Source organism: Vombatus ursinus, unplaced genomic scaffold (assembly GCF_900497805.2).
Source record: "Vombatus ursinus unplaced genomic scaffold, bare-nosed wombat genome assembly UNPS02014810.1, whole genome shotgun sequence".
NCBI lineage: Eukaryota > Metazoa > Chordata > Mammalia > Diprotodontia > Vombatidae > Vombatus > Vombatus ursinus.
The window spans coordinates 16,123,289-16,145,583 of NW_020954588.1; the positions used below are offsets into that span (position 1 = coordinate 16,123,289).

At 39.3% G+C, this 22,295-nt stretch overlaps 1 protein-coding gene across 1 annotated transcript in view; it reads right to left on the reverse strand.

Moving 5' to 3' along the window:
* Positions 1-20,750, reverse strand: part of MINDY4B (MINDY family member 4B) — a 46,746-nt gene extending 25,996 nt beyond the window's left edge. The window contains exons 1-9 of the mRNA XM_027876068.1: positions 20,638-20,750; positions 20,378-20,405; positions 17,911-17,985; positions 13,574-13,693; positions 11,580-11,671; positions 8,478-8,643; positions 7,551-7,616; positions 3,441-3,511; positions 122-194 (exon numbers count right to left, since the gene is read on the reverse strand). Coding sequence (XP_027731869.1) covers positions 122-194; positions 3,441-3,511; positions 7,551-7,616; positions 8,478-8,643; positions 11,580-11,671; positions 13,574-13,693; positions 17,911-17,985; positions 20,378-20,405; positions 20,638-20,750 — 804 coding nt within the window. The remainder of the gene's footprint in view (positions 1-121; positions 195-3,440; positions 3,512-7,550; positions 7,617-8,477; positions 8,644-11,579; positions 11,672-13,573; positions 13,694-17,910; positions 17,986-20,377; positions 20,406-20,637) is intronic.
* Between the last annotated feature and the right edge of the window lie 1,545 nt (positions 20,751-22,295).

Consider the following 22,295-nt stretch of genomic DNA (forward strand, 5'->3'; position numbering starts at 1 on the left):
AGGCATAGTTCTTGCCCACAGGGAGTTTGCATTCTATTGAATAGTAGAATTGAATCACATTAGAAAATGAGAATAGTTAGACAACTTTAAACTAATAAGAAAGAAGCCCCTCTAAACTCACCTGCCTGCAAATGAGATCTCCACCCTGTGCCTGTAACAGATGAGTTGTGCTGATATCCAGGTCCTTCTGAAGCCTATGAAATGAGATGGTCCATTAGGGGAGTATTACGTTTAGAGCAAATATATCTAGACCCTTTCCCCTGCCCATGCCTCCCATGGTTACCCTACAAGAATTTTCCTCGCCAGCCAATCTACTTTAGTCATGTTTTGGTTCCTGTGCTTTTACTCATGGTATTCACCTTACTTAGAATGGTGTCCTCCCCTCTCCACCCATCAAATTCTTGCCTGTCTTAACAAGGCTCCTCTCTAAGGCACGTGGTGATGGAGGAGTCAGCACGAAAAGATTTCTCCTGCCCCTGAAACTCTATAGCACTCCCTGTCTGTAACATTCCTTAACATTCCTTTAGGACTCACTATATATATGTGTGTATGAGTGTGTGTGTGTGTGTGTGTGTGTGTGTATATATATATATATATGTAATATATATATATATACACATATATACACAGATATATATATAGCTAATAATCTTTAGTATCATAGAATTATAGTTCTATATTATAGTTCTAATTTGAAGAGACCTTAGAGGCTGATCAGTCCAATCCCTTCATTTTACCATTGGGGTCACTGAGGTATAGGGATGTTAAGTGAATTGCCCAAGGTCACACAGAAAGTGTCAGAAATGGATTTGCACTGGACTCAGCTTTGACTCCCAGAGACAGTCAGTGCCATAACTCTAGAAGGGGCCTTTGTGCAATGCTCATCCAGACCCATTCCCTCATTTTGGAGATGAGAAAACCAAAGTCTGGAAGAGTTCAATGAATATTCAAGCCTGAACAGGTAGAAGAGTTAAGATTCAAACCCACCAATCCTCTGTCACCAAATCCTACATTTTTTTCCTGGGAGATAATAACTACCTCTCACAGAAGTTGTGAGACTCCAATGAGATTTTTAATATATGTAGATATACGCATATACATATAGGCATGGCACATATAAACACGTATTATATTTATTTGTGGTTTTCAACATTTACTTTATATTTAATTATAGAGTTATAAAATCTTATAGATTTTGAATTCTAAATTTTCCCCTCCTCCCTCCCCAAGATGGCATGCAATTTGATATAAGCTACACATGTACAATCAACACATATTATATTTATATATACATATAGGTAGACACATGTGTATATACAACACAGATGTAACACATATGTATATACCTATATACATATATGTGGATACACACACATAAAGTGCTTTGTAAAAATTCAAAATGCTATGCAAATTCAAATCATGTTAAATTTTTTAAAAATTAATTTTTTAAAAAAGAAGCTGTATAGCATTGTAAGTTGGAGTTAGAAAGGCCTGGGTTCCAATGATACCTCAGATATTTAATAGCTGCGTGATCACTTTTCAAACCCTTGAGCTTCAGTTTTTTAATCTATAAAGTGCTGATAAGAATAGCATCTACCTACAGAATGGCATCAATGAGATGATGTATGTAAGGTTTTGCAAACTTCAAGGTACTGCATAAATACCAGTTGCTATTATTATTTCCATTGTACCATCCCATATATCTTTTCAAGTATTTGTATCAATTTCCCAACTAGAGTGTAAGCTCCTAGAGGACACGGGCTGTGTTATATTTCCTAGTATCCCTCACAGCACCTATGATAGTAAGAGAGATTAAATATTTCTTGTTGTTGATGATGATATAAATATAGTTGTATATTTATTAAGATTATGTAAAATAAGCTTTGGGGGGGGCATATTGGTTTTTACACCTCAAGACAAAGTCATTGTGTTGCAGTATCACAGCCTTCTCTAATGTGTACAACTAACATTTCTGTAACCCAGCACCCAGTATGGTTCCTAATATGTAGTAAATATTTCATAAATGCCTTTTGATTTTCTAATTTTTTGACTGCATGCCAATTCATTGATAAATTTTTCTCCTTTTTTGTTAATAAAATGACTTAAAGATATAAATTTTCCACTAGGGACTACTTTGGCTGCATCCCAAAACATTTTGTAGGCCATCTCATTGTTGTCATTATCTTTAACGAAATTGTCCATTATTTCTATGATTTATTTTTGGACCCACCAATTCTTTAGGATGAAGTTATTTAGTTTCCAGCTGATTTTTATTTCTTTTTTCAAGAGACAAAAAAGAGAAAATGGTAGCTGTTAGAAGGGCTAAGGGAAAACAAACACATTGATGCACTGTTGGTAGACCTGTGAATGGGCACAATCATTCTAGAAAGCAATTTGGAATTATAAACAATAAGTTACCAAGTAGTGCATGCCCCTTGACCCAGCTATATCATTGCTACTAGGCCTACATCCCAAAGAGATAAAAAAAAAGAGGACGAGGGTCTGTGTGTATAAAAATATTTATAGCAACTCTTTTTGTGGTGGCAAAAACAAACAACCCAACAACAACCCAACAACTGGAAACTAAGACATGCTTATCAATTGGGGAATACTTGAACAAATTGCAGAATATGAATATAGTAGAATACTATTGTGCTATAAGAAATGATAAAAGAGATAGTTTCAGAGAAATCTGAGAAGACATGTATGAACTGATACAAAATGAAGTGAGCAGAATCAGAAAAATTTATACTATAGCATCAATATACAAAAACATTTTTAAAGACTTGTAGGAACTGATAAAGAGTGAAATGAGCAGAGCTAGGAGAACAACTTATACAATAACAACAATACTGGAAAGCTAAAAGGACTCTGATCAACTCATTGATCGTCCATGATTCCGGAAGACCAGTGATGAGGCATGAAATCTATATCCTGATAGAAAGTTGATGGACTCAGGGTACAGAATGATACATATATACATATATGTGTGTGTACATATGTGCACGCATGCATGCACATGTGTGTGTGTGCATGTGTGTAACTATCTATCTATTTGCCAATGCCAGTGAGGGAATTGTTTTTCTTGACTATGCATATTTGTTAAAAGGATCTTATATTTTTCTTTTTTCCCCCAGTGGGGTAGGGATGGGATGGAGAGAAAATAGTTTTCTGTTCATCTGTATTTTAAATTAATTTTTAAAAATTAATAAATGCTTGTTGAATGAATGAATATAACCAGAACTTCTGTAGAAATATCTGAAACATAGAAAAATCTATTCTCCATGAAAGAAATCTGCAAAGTACGTGTTTTGTGATGTTTCTCATGTGGAGATACAAGGTTCTTCCTGGTACAAGAACAAATTAATGTTATTAATGTTGTATGGCAAGAGACCCTATAGCACAGATCTGAGCAAAAGTTCTCCAATTATAGCTTTTACCTTTCAAATGTTCTAGAGAAGAGCAAACTGTAAAGAAATAAGATAACTCCATGGCTTCCTTCCCCTTTGAACTATTAGAGAAAAGAAAAAAAAAATTTTTTTTAAAGTTACTCAAAGGAAACCATTTATTTTAAATCTGAAACAAGAAAAGTTTCCTACAAGGTATCTATTTAAATGGCTTGCTGTCATGTCAAATTCAATCCAGTTGAAATTTAGGTCATTGTCTGTATTAAATCAGCTATACTACCAAGGAGATGGGGTTACAATCACCCCTCCCCACTTAGCCCTGATACCTTTATCAGGTAAGAACACATCTGACTGAATCACTCAGAGGTTTGAATTGGATATGAACAAGGCTTGAACTTTTTAAACAGTAAATTTGTCCCCATTGGTTGGAGGATTTGGTCATACCCCGTGGGGCTTGTAAAAACCAGGAGGTTAGTCTGGAACTGGAGTATTTGAACATGTAGCAGTTAATGGTGGAAGCCTCCTGCCCAAACCCCAGAAGGAATTACTTGGAAAGAAAGAGAGTGTTGTAACCTGAGCCCTCAAGGACCAGAAGATTCAGGCTTTTCATTGGTGTCCTACCAGAATCCCTGGTGTAGCAGCAGCTGGCAACAGTGTCTGAATCAGGAGCTGAGAATAAACTCAACTGAATGAGTGAAGATAGATTCAATGCTCTACAAGACACTAAATAAAAACAATGCCCTACCTAAGGAGGATGCCAGCAAAACGACTTACAGAACCTGTGGGTTTGGGTGCATTACCGCATGCACGCTAACCTTAAGCCTGCTTTCTCCTGGGTTTCATAGGTGCTTGTGAGACTGTGTGTCACAGACTTGTTGGGAGTGGAGAGAGAGGTCTTATTCTACCATAGTAAATACCTGTTTCTAAAAACTAAATAAGTCCATCTAATTGAAATCAACTGATAAACAGGGGAAGAAACGCACTAGTAGGGGCTCATGAACTATAATGTTAGAGAAAACACCTCATATTTCCTCAAGGCTGCTACCCTTAGACCCTTAAGGAAGACACAATATAATCCCTTTGGAGACCTGACCTTCCACCTTGAGTGGAGATCAGGAGAGAACTTTCACAGCATACATTCTACTTCTTCATTTCTGTTAGTGGCAACGACCATTCTCCTGGTCTTTGAGGCCTTTCCTCTTAATTTCACATATGCAGCGAGTCACCAAGTCCTCTTGGTTATTTTTCCTTCAAGATATCCATTAGATTCAGCATTCCTCCCCATTACTGCTGCCATCTTTCTAATCTAGGCCCCCAAATTCACAAACCTGGATTACAGAAATAACAACCTCTTCAAGTGGCCTTCCTGTCTTTAGTGTATCCATCCTACAATCCACCCCAAACAGATGACAGATTAACTTTTTTTGTCTCATATTGTATCACTTATTTTTTCTCTTTTTAAAAAAGAATGTTATTTTTTTCTCAATTACATGTAAAACAAATTTAACATCTTTTAAAAATCATTTTGGAGTTCCAAATTCCCTCCCTCCTTCCCTCTTCTGCCCCCTCCTTGAGAAGGCAAGCACTTGGATATAGCTCATGCATGTGCAGTCATGCAAAAAACATCAGATTAACTTTTTAAAACACTACTTTCTTTTTTTTAAAACACTTCTTTCGTATTGTTACTATTCTGCTTAAGAACTTTCTCTGGCTCCCTCTTGTCTATAGGATCGTACATAAACACTTTAGCTTGGCATTTAAGACCCATCATCAATTGATTCTACCATATCCCCTTAGTATAGCAGCTAAAACAGTGCCTGGCACTGATTTACCATCTAGCGCATTACAGTTATGCATGGACAGAGTCATGAACTCAAAAAAATAGAGCCCTCTGGATGGGTTCACATTCCATCATGGTCTCTATGAATGTAATCAGGGCCAAACCTGCTGGGGCGAGCTTGAGATGGCCCGGGATGTGGTTCAGTACTTGGCATGGCTCAAATCAGGCTTGCCGTGATGCCTGTGGTTACCTTTCTGGTACCTGACCTGAGACATGTTCATCCTTCAGTCCATGCCTTTCCTCATGCTCCCCACACCCTTACTGGGGATTCACTTCCAACCTTTTTTTTTCACCAATCCAAATCTGGTTTATTTCGAAGTCAAGATCTTCTCTACAAACCTTTCCTGGCTGTTACACACCATAATGTTCTAGTCATCAAACAATCTAGTCTTTGACTGTTTTATATTTTTTTTAGTTGTTTTGTATATCTACAGATTGACTGCACAATTAGATAGTAAGCTCTTTGAGGGCAGGCTTTTATTTCTTTCATATGCTCTATTGAACCTAAATGGTGTTGGAACATAGTAAGGATTTAACAAATATGAATCGATGTGCTGTTGTGGGGGGGGAGTCTCACTGGGGAAATATTTTTCACAAAATTTAGAGTGACAACTTAATATTTCACACAGGCTTTCCTGCTGTATCACTCATATAGCATGAGCCAAACCATTGTCTGGTGTGAAACATTGTGGAGAATGGGCAGTAGGTCCTTGTGAGTACAAACCAGAGAATTCATCATGCTGACAGAAAAAGCTGAGGAGGGCTTGTTATAGATGTCAGGGCAACTTCAGAGAAAAGGAATGGGAGGAAGAAGGAATATTTATTCCTTCTTCTGTTCTCTAGTAATCCCTTTACCAGCTGCCGGAGAGAGTTCTTGACTTGTCTCCAGGGTTCACTGAACAATGACAGCCTTGGTCTAACTGGCCTCCAAGGGCTCATTAGGTGCCTAAGGGCTGATCTGAACTCAAGTCTTCCTGACTCCAGGCCGATCACTCTATCCTGTGCCCCATAACTGCCTCAATTTGTTAGACCTCAACAAGGGCTCTGCTGAAATGCTAGCAGAAAGGAACCACACGTTTACGCTAGGCATTTAGGTCATGCAGGGGATACAACAGTAGTTCTTAAAGACCTGAGTTCAAAGCCAGCCTCGGAGACTTAGTAGCTGGGGAACCCTGGTAAGTCTGCCTCAGTTTCCTCAACTGTAAAATAAGGATAATACCAGCAATTATCTCACAGGGTTGTTGTGAGGATTAAATGAGTTGATATTTGTAAAGGGCTTATTATAGTGTTCTGCCCATAGTAGGTGCTTAATAAATGCTTGTTTCCTTCCATCTCACACTTTACAGGTTAGTTTATCAGATACAGCAGTTGTGACTTGACTGAAAAGGACACTAAGGGATATAGCAGAGATAAATTTCATTCATTGGAGAAGATTGGGAGTGTGGGGGGTGGGGGGAGAGGGAGGAAGGTCCAGAGTATGACCACTAGAGACAGCTCTGGGTAAGATACCAAAATAAGAGGTCTTTGGAGAATCAGTTGACAGTCAAAGGATAATGGGCCCAGGGGTTCCTTAAAAGGGGGTGATGAGACTTCCTTTCCTCTTCCTAGAACTGGCCTTGCTGCCCTGTTTTCATGCCTGGAGTTTTGATGGTTTAATTATGTTTCTGTTAATGTGTTCCCATTTTCACATTGCACAGTTAAATCTAATGTTCCCTTTCCTGAATCTTTGGCTGGAACTCACTTCCAGTTGTGCTCTGATTATCAATTTCTCCTAAGCCTGAGGAATCTGCAATTGCTACTGTTAACATTCTTCCTTTCCCTATCCTTGATTCTCCTTTCTCATATCTCTTCCATGACTTCTCACTGAACTGCCTCTGCACATGGAATCCTGAACTTCTATATGAAAACTGCCAGAACAGATGTACAAGAGGAAAAAAAAAGAGGAGAAAAGCCCTGGAGAGGAGATGAGAATGGGGGGTCATCCTTTCAAAGATGGCCCATGCCATTTACATGATAGATTCTAGTCCTATCATGATCTCCTACTTTTTATGCTTTTTTCCTAGATACCCATCAAAACCTTGCCTCCAGGTTCTGATGAACCCAAGAAAAAGGAAGCCTTGGCCCTGTCTTCTTCAAGGAATTGGGCAGGGAGGGACTAGCTTTTCCTTTCTTAAGTGTTTCCCTGAAATGATCTCAAAATGACATGATACTCTTAATAAGCTTCATTGGAAATGTACTTTACCAAAGAAATAAGGCATTAATGAAAGCATAATTCAACACAAAGGGATCTTCTCTTTACTTACCCATTGTAAATGATCATAGATGAATTTCTTGGCATCTTCCTTCTCTAAAAACTCAAATAGCTGGAGCTGTAATTCAGGAATAGGAGGTTAAAAATGGGTAGAAAGTGTCTAGTTCTTGCATGTTAATGCCTTGTTAATACTTCATAATGATTAAAGAAACATACACATACACATTTCAAAAAACTGATAAGCTACCTATTTGATATGAGTGGCAGCCTGGTGGGTGGATGAAGGGCTGGCCTCAGAGTCAATAATACCTGGGTTTAATTGTTTCTCATATATACTGCCTATGTGGTCCTAGAAAAGTCATTTAACCTCTTAGTCCCTCAAAACAGCTCTCTTAATTACTGAAGACTTGAGGAAGTTGCAGCATCAAGATGTTCCCACCCAGATGAAATCACAGGCATGGGCTGAAAGTAATGAGATAATCAACAGGGCCTGATAGTATGTGCATAATAAGGGCTTGTCAAATGAATGAATAAATGAATGAATAAAAACACACTGTAAAACGTGGGTTGCTCAAATTCATGAATTTTGCATTCCTTGTTTTTAACAAGAACAAAATCTCAAGTAGAAAAGGCAAATAGAATTTTTAGTAGGAATAGCTGCGCTGTCTTTGAGACCGTAGCTGTAGAAACATAGCCAGTAAGAATGTGAGGCAGCTAGACCCAACAGCTATGACTTTCACCAGTGTAAGGCTAGTGAATCCAGAAAGCAGACTTTCATCGCCTGGAAGTCTTGTTTATGGGGGTGGTTTGGGTCTCTCATCGTCATTAGACGTCCACCTCCTTGCTGCCCCGTGGTTGGCTTAATCTCCATCTCAATGGCCAGGCCAACAGACTCAATGAAACATCTTTGTCACCTCCACTGGTACTGATGTATAGTAGGAGAATTGTAATCACAGGCATGAAAGCTATCCATACTCACTCGCTCAATCAAGCCGTCTGCTTGGAAGTCCCTCGTGGAGGGAAAATAAGTTTCTGATGTGTTGACACAGATGATGACTTTTTGTCTTTCCCCTGCTGTCCACAGACTATCTACCAGAGCTGCTGAGAGGGCCTCTTTCTGTTCTCGACAGTTTGTTCTGCATAAACTGCAATGCAATTATATCAAAAAGTGAAAAAGATTCCAAGGAATACCCAAGTGTTCCCTGGGCAGTAAGCAGGTATTTGATTGGGACTGTTAGCTATTTTGCTTAAATGGCTTATAATGAGGAAAGGTAGCTTTGAAAACTTGTGGAGTTGAAGTATCTCTCTCCACCTCCAATACTATATATATATATGCTCTGTCCCTGACATGTGATGCACTCTCCTGGGAAAGAGATGTGACAATTAATAGTTAAATTTGACAGTGTGGTTGGGCCACCAAAAACCTATCATTGGCTGAGAATGAGTCCAGAATTCCAATTTGCATGAATGAATGAATGAATGAATTTTGTCCAAGATGTCGGGATCTGAACCAATCTCAGATTGACTGAGCATTGTAGGGTCAAGTGATGGCAGGATGTCCTGGGATCCTAGGAAAATGGTATCTAGGGAGAGATATTTAGGAAATCTGAGAACTCTTCAGTCCATGATGAGACTGAAGACATTTTTTCAGATATACTTTTGATGACCTAAACTATATTATTATTATTTTTTGAGGCAATCTGGGTTGCGACTTACCCAGGGTCACACGGCTAATAAGTGTCTGAGGCAACCTTATTATTAGTAAAGATTACTATAAGCACTCTTTTCCCTTGCAAATAAGGGTCCTAGATGAGGCACATTTGTGGTCTTGAATGTAGGGTAAATAATTGCTGACATTTGTACAGTACTGCAAAGATTCAAAGCATTTTCCATACATTATATCACTTGGTCTTCACAACAGCCCTGTGAAGTACGTGCAGTGACACTTCCCCCCTTTTACAATTGAGGAAACAGAGGGTCAAAGAGATGAAGTGATTTGCTCAAGGTCACAACACTAGTCAGTGTCTAAGGTGAAATTCAAACCTAGGCCTTCCTGACTCCAAATCCATCATTCTACTAGTCTGCGATAAAGGAGAGGAGATAGGGTATGAATCCAGGGCATCCACTTGCTGTAAAAATTTTAAATTGTTTTTTTTTGGGGGGGGGAAGCTGTTCATTACAGTACAGACAAATACAGAGGATGAAAGATGAAACATGATATCCATGAAAGAGCGGTGGTAGAATCAGGGTGCAGAATGAGATCTCTATGTTTTTGTATACAACCATCAAGGGAATTTTTTTGCTTGACTGTGCACATTTGCTACAAGAAACTTGGTGGGGTTTTCTGTTTGTTTTAGTTTGTTTTCCCAATGAGGTGGGGAGTGAAAGAGAGAGAAAATATAATTCTATTAATGTTTTTTTAATAGAGGAGAGGTACTACAGATGTGGAATGTTATATGAATTTTCAGATAAGGTCACTGTATTATTAGTTTTACTTATTAAAAAAACTTTATTGTGAGTTTCTCCCAAGTGAGGATAATCCATTAGATTTTAAGCTTCTTGAAGGCAGGGACTATCTTTTGCTTCTTTTTGTATCCCCAGTGCTTAGCACAGTGTTTGGCACATAGTAAGCAGTTAATAAATGTTCAATTGAATGGAAAAAAGGATAATTCAGGGATATGTTGGTAAGTGTTAAACAAAGTACCCATGATATACTTTTAACTTTAATCTGCCTCATGAACATTTTTTATCATCATTTTCTTAGGTCTGGACAGTCAATAAAATAAAAAATAAAGCCCTGATTTGTAACATTTTCTGAGGTGTAAATACACTGAAAATTCAATAATCAATCTGAAAGCCAGGTATGAGCTGGCTCCAGCACATGCCTGTAGCAATCTGCAAAGGTTTGCAATGTAAAAACAAAATACATCAAAAAGACTGGAAAAAAAAGATATAGGGCATAGGATGGCCTATGAAGTCTGGAGCCAGAGATTCATCATTTTCATTTATAGTTCAGTAAGTATGAAACCTTGGGTCAAGGGTCCCCACCTGTGATGCCTCCCGCTCCTCTGTGCTTATCTGAAGCCTACCAAGCCTTCAAGACATTGTTCTAAGTGTAGATTTTCCGATCACTCCAGACAGAAGTGAAGTTGTCCTTTTCTTAACTCCTGTGGCACTGACTTCATTGTCACTTCATCACACAGACTGCCTGGAATGGCTGGTTATATTTATCTTTTCATGCATCTCTCTTTTCTCCTCAACCCAATTGTAATTATGCTCCTGGAGGGTGGGGTCACAGTCTTGCTGTGTGCCTATGCATCCCATACAGCATGAATCCCAGTGGCTGGTTTAGAGAAGGCATTCGATAAATCAAGATGATGTGGCTGATAGACTGTTCTCCTAAAGGAAGCTAATTGGCATTGCTTGACTAAGAGGCTGCTTACCGAGGGCTATCGCCTGAAGTTCGAGGAGGTAAGTGACAGCCCTCACGCTCCATTTACAAAGCTGTCTGGGCTCCCTATGCCTTTGTTCCCCTGCTGTGGCCAAACCAGGGCTATTTTGTGGTGTTTTTTTGACATTCTGTCTGTCCCATCAACCATAGTCAAAGGGGCACACCTGACCTGGGAAAGGGCAACCCAGGCTTTTAATCTCAGCTGACAGATATGCTGCTCTGGGGCAGACCATGAAGACCATGCAAAACTGTAAGAGTCAAGAGCTGAAAAGAAGAGAGGATGAGATAGAATTCCTTTGCTTGAGAGAGAAACACGTCCTAGGAGAATGTGGAAAGAGATGAAGACGGGAAAGAGGAATTAAATGGTGGTGCTGGAGCATCCATATGTGAGGCAGAGGTGCCCATGGCTCCTAGGCACCATATTCTACCCCACTCCTATACTTTGGGTTGTGCTTGTTTAAGTAAGCAAACCTGGAATCTCACCCAGTGAAATGGGGAGCTTTTCCCTCTCTGTCTCTTTCTTGCTCTCTCTGTCTTTCTGTCTGTCTTTCACTCTGTCTGTGTCTCTGTCTCCATCTCTTTATCTCTGTCTCTTGGTCTCTGTCTCTGTATCTCTTTCTCTCTTCTTACCTGAAAAAATCGCTGCCTTTTTCACTCCTTGTAAATAAAAGGTATTTGAGGATGTTCACCTGCACAGCCATTTGGATTGCTCTGGACCCACCCTAAAGTGACAATAAAATAAAATCAGTCCATGTAGGGGTAAAAGCAGTGGAATTAGTTTGTGTGGGTGACCGAGGCAGAAGTGGGAAAAGGGGGAAAAACAAATAAAATGCAATTGGCCCCCTTTGCTATTATTACTTTTTAGTCTTGACCTGTAACTTCTTTGGTTTATTGACTTCTTGGTGTGGAAGCACCCTCCACCAGTACAGATGGACCACTGTCTTATAACCAGGAACTTAAAGCAGTTATTCTTAAATCTGTAGATAAATTGAGGAGGGGGATGGGAAGGGAGGGTAATGGAGAACTTGAATGGAAAAATACACACACACACACACACACACACACATATATATCAAAGTTTATTTTCACCCATCTCTAACTGAAATTTAGATACCTGATGTAATGCCAAGTTAATAATAGTTGTCATATCAAACGATATATATATATACGTGTATATGTATATACATACACACATATATATACGTGTATATGTATATACATATATATACATATATGTGTGTGTGTGTATGTCTGTGTGTGTCTGTGTGTATGTCTGGGTATCTCTCTCCCTCTCTCTAGATATAGATATATATTACATATATATAGACATCTATAGCTCTATCATAGAAGGATAAGAATCATAGACTTTTAGAATAGAGGACCTTAGAGATGTTCTTGTCTGATCACCTCATTTACAGGTAGGGGAGAATTGGTTGCTTGTCTCTTACACTATCTATAAATTACTATCGATGACATGAATTTTAATGATGAAGGGGGGGGGAACCCCCTACAAATGGAACCCTGATCCTCTCATTCTTGAGGTCAGATGAGCCCTCCAAATCCACCTGGAATGTCATCATAATTTGACTATGGAAGCTGGAAGGGAAGCCCAACAGCCACCTGGTGGCACCCCTTTATTTGGTAGGTGAGAAAGCAGGGGTCTGAAGAGGTGGATTGCTCCTCCGAAGCCAGGCTGTGGTTCCCAGCCTTCCTTCTGTGGTACAGTTTCCATCACATGAATTTGCCTCTGGTGGGAAGGAAAAGAACGTGGATAGTCGTCTTTCCCTTTCTTGTTGCAAAATGAAATTCAAGTTCTCCAAAGAGAACTTTATTCATTTTATTTTATTCATTTTAGCCCTCCAAGCCCCTGAAGACAGTGGAGCAGATCTGAAATCCTCCTGACTCAATCAATTCTAGCAGCTCTGTATGATCAAATACAAAATCCACTCTTTGACATTCAAAACCCAAGTCTACCTTCCCATTCTTCTTCCACCTTACTCAGCTTAACATACTCTGAGCATTTTCCCTGGTTGTCCCCCAGCTCTGGAATGCTGTCCTTCCTCATCCTTACCCCCTGGCTTCCTTCAAGCCTCTGCTAAAATCCCACCTTCTACAAGAAGCCTTTCCCTATCTCCCTAATGCTAGTGCTTTCCCTCTGTTGGTCATTTCCGATTTATCGTCTATATCGCTTGTTTGTACCTAGTTGTTTTGCATGTTGTCTTCTCCTGTAGGCTGTGAGTTCCTTGAGAGGGACTGTGTTTGGTCTTCCTTTGCATCCCTAGCACTTAGCACTATGCCTGGTACATGTTGTTGTTGTTTTCTAATACTGTCCATTGGGTTTTCTTGGCAAAGATCCTAGAGTGGTTTTCCATTTCCTTCTCCAGCCTGACACATAGCCGATGCTTAAAAAATACTTATTGATTGACTGAAATCTTGTGAGGGTCTGTCAAAATATAGGGCCATATTGTGTTACTGTTTCAAGAAAAGCTATCCCAATAAGGAGGATCATAAGAATAGAAAAGGTATTAGTAAGCTCCATGAATTTATGTGGGTGCTATGTACCTCTGGGGACATTTTATGGGATGGCAGTTTTTATTTGGTTTATTGACTGTATAGTTATTCACCTTTCCTATTTCCAAAGCATAGGACAGATCTGAAGAAGGTTCTTGGAACTTGAAATATGACTTTTTCCAGCCATGATTAAAGATATGTACTGTATTTCCAAACAGGATCTTTCGTAGGCCCTAAGGGAGAGAGGAATGAATCTTTTAATCAGCAAATTGTATGTTTGTTTATTTTTTAGTTCAAAAATATATAGCAAAGACAGAGAGATAGACTAGTAGCGCTGATTCTACAACAAGACCTGCACCTAATCTAGAAAGGACTTTAGCTTTTATTATTGATTTAGTGATCTATGGAAGGTTTCCCATACTTTGAATAATTCTTTTAAGTAAGAAGTTCTTAACCTGAGATTCATGAATTTGATTTTTAAAAATTTTCTGGGGCAGCTAGGTGGTACGGTGGATAGAGCACTGGCTCTGGAGTCAGGAGGACCTGAGTTCAAATCTGGCCTTAGACCAGACACTTGACACTTACTAACTGTGTGACCCTGGGCAAGTCACTTAACCCCAATTGCCTAAAAAAATTTTTTTCTTATGTATCTCAATATAATCCTGCATGTTTTATTTTATGCTTGAAAAACATTCTGGAATGAGGTCTTTTTCAGACTGTGCCAGTGGTCCAGGACAGAAACAAGTAAAGAACCTCTACTCTTGGAGAATGCTGAAGGTATTAAAATAATAGTAGTAATTATAGCTAGCATTTCTATAACAGCTTAAGGTTTGTAAAGCACTTTGCATGTTTTATTTCATGTGATCCTTACAACAACCCTGTGAGACATGCACTATTATTATCCCCTTTTTACAGATGAGAAAACTGAGGCCAAGAGAGTCTTTCCTAGGCTCTTACACAGAGTCACCTAGCTAGTAATTGACTGACACAAGATTTGAACTGAAGCCTTCCTGACTCAAAGTCCAGCCTAGTGTTCACTCTTCCACCTGGCTGCCTCTAAGATGGGACCTTATCCACGGAAGATCAGTTATCTAACTCTTGTGAGAAGTATACTACAAGATATGTCATATTTATTAGTGACACCCAGCTAGTTGACAGTCATCTCTGTGGAGCAGTGTAGAGAGGTGGGTTTCCTCTCATTGGAGGTCCTAAAGGAGAGGCTTGAAGAGCCCTTGTTGAGTATGCTATACTGGAGATTCCTTTTGGGTGAGGGTTAGATTAGATGTTTACTGATTCTATGAGTGTTGGATCTGAAGTCAAGAGAGACCTGGGTTAGAATCCCTCCTTCGTTGCTTACTAATTGTGACCATGGACAGATTCCTTAACTTCCCTGAATCTCATTTTCAGAGAATCATAGATGTAGAGTTGGAAAGGACCTGCGAGGCCACCTAGTACAACCCTTCTCCATTTTACAGATGAGGAAACTGAGACCCAGGGAGCCACTTGCCCATAATCATGCATATAGTTGCTCACAGGTGGAGTTTGAATCCAAGTTTTCTTGAGTTCAGAGTTCTCTGACTCTTTCCACTCTACCACTGTCTCCTTCATCAAAATGGGGATGGTTACATCAGGAGGATCTGCCCCATAAGGTTGTTCACAGAGTTTGAGAGTTGGAAGGGACATCAGTCACCATTTTAGTCCAACACATACCCAAGAGGATTCACTCCTCATAACATCCTGAACAAGCGGTCTCTGCATACCCTCTACGTAACACTCCTGGAGTCAGCCCATTCTACTTATTATTAGAAGGTTTTTCCATTAATATCAAATCTCAATTTATCTCTTTGCAATTTCCATTAGGGGCCAAGCAGAATAAATAAAAAAAAATCTCCTTAAACAAGACAATGAAAGTAAATATGCCTCTATAAACCTTAAAACACAATACACATCTTTATAAATGCCACTGTTATTCTAAGTTCCCATCAGAATAGAACATAGGCTAGGCCTCTGAATGGGAGCTCAGGGAAGAATACTTTTAGAAAAAGAAAAATAGAAGAATAGTAGGGTACCAAAGACCTAACTTCTATTTCTCAATTTTTCCCAGAGCTAGGAAACAAAATAAACTAGTATGTTGGGGTGTGGTGGTGGAGGTGGAAAGGTTGGGGGAATGAGAGATTTGTTGCCCCGGACAAAGGAGTGAGATAGTTCTTGGGAGGGGAGAATACTTTATCAATTCTTTCATCTCCGAATGACCAGTACATCCAGCCTTCATTAAAAATGTGTATTCTTACCCCATACAGTACAGCCCAAGTCAGCAGTTAGCCAAGGGAGAATTCTCCAGTGAGTATGTAGTGACTGCCTCAATTCCAGACCATACGCCTAGCTGAAATATCAGTTAGAGCCAGTCAAGCTTCAAGATTCTCCCCCCATACCCACTCTACCCAGCCACTCTGGAATATCCCGGTCATCCTCAGAGAGCTTATAGCCCTAGAGGCCCAGGGTATGGGTCATTAATGACCATGCTGGTTAAAGAAAGGCTAGATCACATGACTTGCAAAATGGGAATAAATCCAAATACAATTTCAAGAGAAAAAGATCAATTATTTAGATGTCTGGAATTTCCTGAATACTCCATTGCTCACTTTCAGAGTGCCCTCTTTGGATTCTTTTGTCTCTGACTTTTTAAGGGGGAAGATGACCTAGGCAAAGTCATTGGGGAAGTCTCCAGTGACATCCTGATTTCCTCTGTGGTCAAATGGAAGCACTCATGTATAGATATCCCCATTTCATATTTCTCTAACTCCTCTTTTTGACAAACGTAAAATTAATGAAGCTAAAAAAGAGTCGTCAAAATGCATTACAGTTTAATTGACATGAGTTCATTTATATACTAAATGTTATTCCTGTGCATATTTTAAGAATCTTTATCATAGGCTTGAATTACAGAGCTATTCTAATTTTTAGCCCTTTTGGGGGGATGAGGTGGCATCCACCAGCCTATATGGTCAACAGAGTATAGGAATTTGAATATCATTGCTTCTCGAATTTACTTGCTTTTCCTTTAGTAGCGGTAGGAGGCTGCTTCTGGCCTATGGGTTTGATTGTTTAGAGGTAATTTCTGGTGTAGAAATTCCTTCCACCAATGGAGATTGGCAACTTATCTAGAACTTACAGTTTTGGAAAGTTAGTTGTCTTGGCTGCTGTGAAATTAAGTGAATTGCCAAAGGGCACCCAGCTAGTTTGTATCAGATGAAGGACGCTATGCTGTTTCTCTATTTGATATAACAGAGAGAGGAAAATATCCCTCAACATGGGCTACGTCAGAGATTTCATATGAGGAAAGAAAATCATATGATTATGCTCGTTGAGGTAGAAGCCACTGAATCCAACTCCTTTATTTAAGAGACGAACAACTAAGGTGCAGAGTAAAGTGACTTGTCTGAGGACATACAGGAAGTAAAGGTCAAAAAGAAGATTTGAACCCAGGTCCACTGACTATAAATTCAGCCTTCTTTCTATTTTCTCCATAAGCAGGGAGGCGCCTTCCAAAGTAACTTCAATGAATCAAAATAGAGAATTTTCATTTTCTCTGCTGTAAAATAAGGGGGCTGGGTTAGACAATCACGAAAGTGTCTTCCAGATCTAAATCTAGGGTCATAGCCATAATCCTAAGCATCTTGTAGTCTTGTCTAATTCACCATGACCACGACATAGTAAGAAAGACCTAGAATCTGGATCAACATGAATGGATTCTTGAGTCAAGGCAGCAGTGAAGGAATGGTACCCACTAGTGAACTCTTCTAACCCTGACTGTGGGTGTCATAATAGGGTCATGGCACTCCAATCCAACTGGGAACTTCAAAACTACAAGTTCAGAAGAGGTAATACATGGTAGAGTGGAAAAAGTGCTAGATTTGTCACCCAAGGACCTAGGTTTGAATCCCGACACTGCCGTTTGTGTGATATTGGGCAAGTCATTTAACTTTTCTGGTCCTCAGTTTCCTCATGTATAAAAGGAAGGAATAGGACTAGATGAACTCTAAAGTCTCTGAGTCTCTAAAATAGAGTGATGTGTCCCTTCTAACTCATTTGTAGTTATGTAAAATTGAAAAAATTCAATTCCCCTAAAAGGCCTAGTCTGCAGTAGTATGTACATTAAATTACATGCAGTTTATTTCAATTTGCACACGGCATACTGAGAAAGTGTATAAATATAAAGGCTGTCAGAATTTAGGAGGGGAGAATTAGAACATCCCAGTATGCCTGGTACTGGTGTTGAAAAAAATATCATAAATAAGTCATTTTAATTATATTCTCCTTTTACCAATAACAACTCTCTGAACCCTTATGTCCAATAATGCTCTCACATGACACCAGCTAAGATTCCCCAGCCTCATTGTTTTGTAGAGATTACATTTCACTGCATGTTTAATTAACAAGCTGTACTCACCATGGCCATTGCTAGGGAGACAGGAAAGCTGCCCCATTTCGAGTTGATAGAGGGTTCAGGAAGTGAATGAAGGACCTTTGACAGGCACCGGACTTGTTCTTTGTCTTGAGGTGATCCTGCACCAGCTTTGCCTTTATCAGCAGGTTTGTGACAGTCTCGGAGTTTCTCTTGAGTGTCCTTTCACCCCCAAAATAAAGCAAAAACAAACAAACAAAAAACCCCCCAAAACCTTGTGTCAATTTTGCCTTATATGTTTTGGGGGAAGGTAAGCTTCTTTTTTCTCTTTCATAGAGATGTCTCATTATTTTCTATACTTAGAATCAATCAGCCAACAAGCATTGATTGATTGCCTACTATGTGTCCAACTCTGGGGATACCAATACAAAGATTGAAATGATCCTTTCTTCCAAAGAGCTTAATGTTCAAATGGGGAAACAACAAATACATGTAGAAGTGTATACAGAATGAGTACAAATAAATCCAAGGTCGTTAGGGAGAGGCACTGATTCTTCTCCTATACCTTTCCCGATACTTAGGATGTGTGGTTTATCACTCTCCCCATAGACATTGTCACTCTTCTGTCATCAGAGGATGACCTCAAAGGTCAGCCAATTCAATGTCCTTCATTTTATACATGAAAAAACCCATGGCCCAGAAAAGCTAAATGGCTGGCTCAAAGAGACCCAGGTGACAGTCAGGATTCAAACTCAGATCCTTGAGTTCTTCCCATTCTTTTCATTATACCCACACTATTTCCCCACATGGGGAAGTAAGTAGCAGAACCCACACCACTGACTTCAAATCTTGCAATCTTTGTTATTGCATATTTATACTGGGTGGAAAAGGCTATGAATACCCATCAGAAAAAATGGAAAAAATAAATGTTTCTCTCAAAAGACTTTGTACAAGTTTGATGTGTCAACAGAGGTTAAGTGTAGCTATGGAAACATCATTAGTATTAAGACCTTGGCTTGAAATTATGTTAGGGAAAAAGAGAAATGTTGTCTAATGTTTTCAAAAGGCGACATTCAATAAATCTTTGTAAAGGACTCTTGAATTCTCTCCTTCAACATAATCAGTTTATTTTGGTGGTTACCGCACAAAGTAAGGTGGTTGGGTCACCCTTTCAGAGTCTCTCCTGCTTCTGCTCGCCCTCAGTAAGGGCAAGAACTTCACAATACAGAGAGAACTGCCCTTTCGCTCATTCACTCCCTAGCTATCCTAGACCTCATCCTCCAGTGCCTCAGTGTAGCTTTGCGCTGGCCCTTCATTTTTGGACAAATATGCATTCTGTGTCCAGGCAGCATTAAAGGAACTTTCCCTGATTCAGGCTGACACTTTAAAAAGACACCTGCCTTCCCAGTTATTCTAAATTCCGAAGGGGAGTGGAAGGAGGCTTCCTCATCTCTCAGATACATCATCTGAGTCAAACAGGTTATTGATGAGATGAAATACTTGTTGTAAATCAAATGACAGCATCTTTACACTCCCAGGAGTGGACTTTTACCATCTTGCTGCAAAACTGTAATTGGAAATTTCGGTTTTTTTAAAAAAATGTCTTTATCTAATTTCTGAATGTTCCCTTCTGTGCTTTCCAAATCCTGTCTGTCTAAACTAGTTTTCCGTCTGATAATTTTAAGATAACCAAACAAACAACATTTCCTACATTTCAATTTAAACTATGGTTGGGATGTGGTCTTGATTCCAAGTTTATCCTAAAAATATGAATTAGAAACTTATTCTTTAAAATAATAATGGTAATTGTACACTGTTCTCGGATAATATCAAATTCAAATAGCAGCAGGGGAAAAAATACTAGTATTTGATGGTTGCTTCTGTTTGTGAATTAACTGAATGAACTGTATAAAGACAAAAATTAAAAGTCTTTATATAACTTTCTAACCTCTCCGGTCTTCAGGGAAACCATCTTGCAGTTTTTACCTTGGAATAATGTTTAAATATTTTAAAAATATTAATCAAATTGCATTCCTCTATTATTTTCAAAACTTTGATAAACTAAAGAGGGCAAATAATGTAGATGTACTTCGGTTTCAAACTGACCCACAACTACTGAGATTTCTATAGATTTGGAAAGCTTGCAAAGTACTTTACATAAATTACTAAAGCATTAAGCCTTGACAATCTAGTGTTATTTCCACAAACAGTAGAGGGTCCAGATTTTAAATGTAATCATTTCTAAGTAATAACCACATGTTGCTTTCAGTGATAGGAAAAAAAATGCTCTTAAAAGCGAGAAGAGTCCTTAATGATCTGTCAAAAAAAAAAAAGGAATATATGAAAAGACCCTCAGTAGTGCCTCTTTGTTATTTTACATTTTCACAAGCTATATTACCATTGTGTAGATGATACCACACACATAGAAGATGCTCAGATTATGTTTTCAGTGTGATTGTTTGAAGTAACAATCACAGAAGAACAAAATCCACTTTTGGAGGAAAAGCATTACCTGATGGGTTGCACTGTTGATTTCCAACCTGCAAATGAAAGAGAAAACATCAAGTGAAGAGCTTCTTCCTAATCACAAAGCAACTATCTTTCGGGTCTACAGAAACATCTTTCCACAAGATGATTACACATAGACGCGTTTTCAAAGAACACTTGTAAAGGAAGATATTCATGGAGAGAAAATAAGAGTTGATTACTCAAGTACACAAAAGGTATCACATTCAAAGTCGTCCATGTTTCAGAGAAATGCAAAAATCTTACCGGTGATAACTAAAGATTTCCCTCCATTTGTCAAGGTCTGAAATTTTCCTGGCTATTTCATCTAATTCCTTCTCTCGGAAACTCTGATCCTCATGGGAGACCCCGTTGTCCATTTTTAGACTAAGACATCGAATGGAAAGAAGTCATTAAAAATTGGGACAAGAGGTACTTGCTGGTGCAGAGAGATTTGGCTGGCACAGATGGCGGTTTGCAACATGCTAATCCCCTCTATTGACTAGCCAAGTCTCACACAACTGGTATTCTGGGCTTGCTGTAAGCCCCTGCTATCAGATTCTGATTAAATTTTCATTAGCGGTGGAAGACTTGGTGCAGTTCTGCTCACTGCATAGACAGCATAAATGTTTAATCCAGGATCCAGATTGATAAACAATGAGGTTGCAATTGCTCTCTCTGCATCAGAGAAAAAGGCATAATCTAATTGACTCGAGGCGGCACTACGGATGGAAAATGATAGTTTCCTAGGTTCTGATGCCTCAATTCATTCAACAAACATTAAATGAGGACTTTCTGTTCTCTGCTGATTTACAAGCTCTGTAGGAGGTACAAGGATGAATGAGGCACTCTGCTTGCCTTCAAAGACCTTGGGATATAGATATACAAATCACAATTCTATGAAGCATAATTGCAAAGTGCAAGGAGGGGTCACAGCATCAAAGGCTAGAAGGGACCTTTGGGGTTAAAGAATCACAGCATTATAGAATTAGAGCCAGAAGCGGCCTTAGAGCTCAATCCTATCATTTTACAGATGGGGAAAATGAGGCCCAGAAAGCTTAAACATCTTGCCCAAGGTCACGTAGGTCGCAAGCAACAGAGACAAGGGAGACTGAGTGGTGCAGTAGAAAGAACAACAGGGGCAACCAGGCGGTGCAATGGACAGAGCACCAGCCCTGCAGTCAGGAGGACCTGAGTTCAAACGTAGCCTCAAACACTTACTAGCTGTGTGACCCTTTAACCCCAATTACTGAAAGAAAGAAAAATAGAAAGAAAAAAAGAAAGAACAATAGACTTCGAGGACCTGAGTTTAAATCCTGCCTAAGCCTCTTTATCTTTTTTGGGCTCAGTTTTTTCATCTGTATAATGAGAGGTTGGAATAAGTGGCCACTAAGGTCCCTTTCAGTTTAAATAGATGGTCCATAATCCTGTCTTACTTGGAGAAACCAATAGGACACAGCAGGGATTTGAGCCTAAGTCCTCAGCCTACCAGATCCAAAACTCTTTCTATTGTACATCCAGTATTTGGAGGAGGGAGAGGTCATTTCTGACTGTGGGGTTTTGGGAGAATATTTCAAAAGGATCTTTGGAGACCTGGCATGAGAATGAGTCATCAGACTCTGACTCTAAGAACAGTAATTATGTCTATGACACCATAATGGACATTTCAGTCCATTGCCCCAAGTCTCCCCTTACCATCCCTCTGACGTCCCTGTCTAGAGCACTCCTTCTTGGCCGTCTCCCCTTATAAGGGCTGTCTTCCCTTGTCAATAGATAAACTCCTTGAAAACAGGAACTGTCTTGCATTCCTATATTTTGTATTCTCAATATTTAGCATGGTGTCTGACCCATAGCAAAAACTTAATAATATTTTTTTCCCTTTCTTTCCTTCAAAGGCTGAAAAATTCACTTGGCCAGTCTCTATA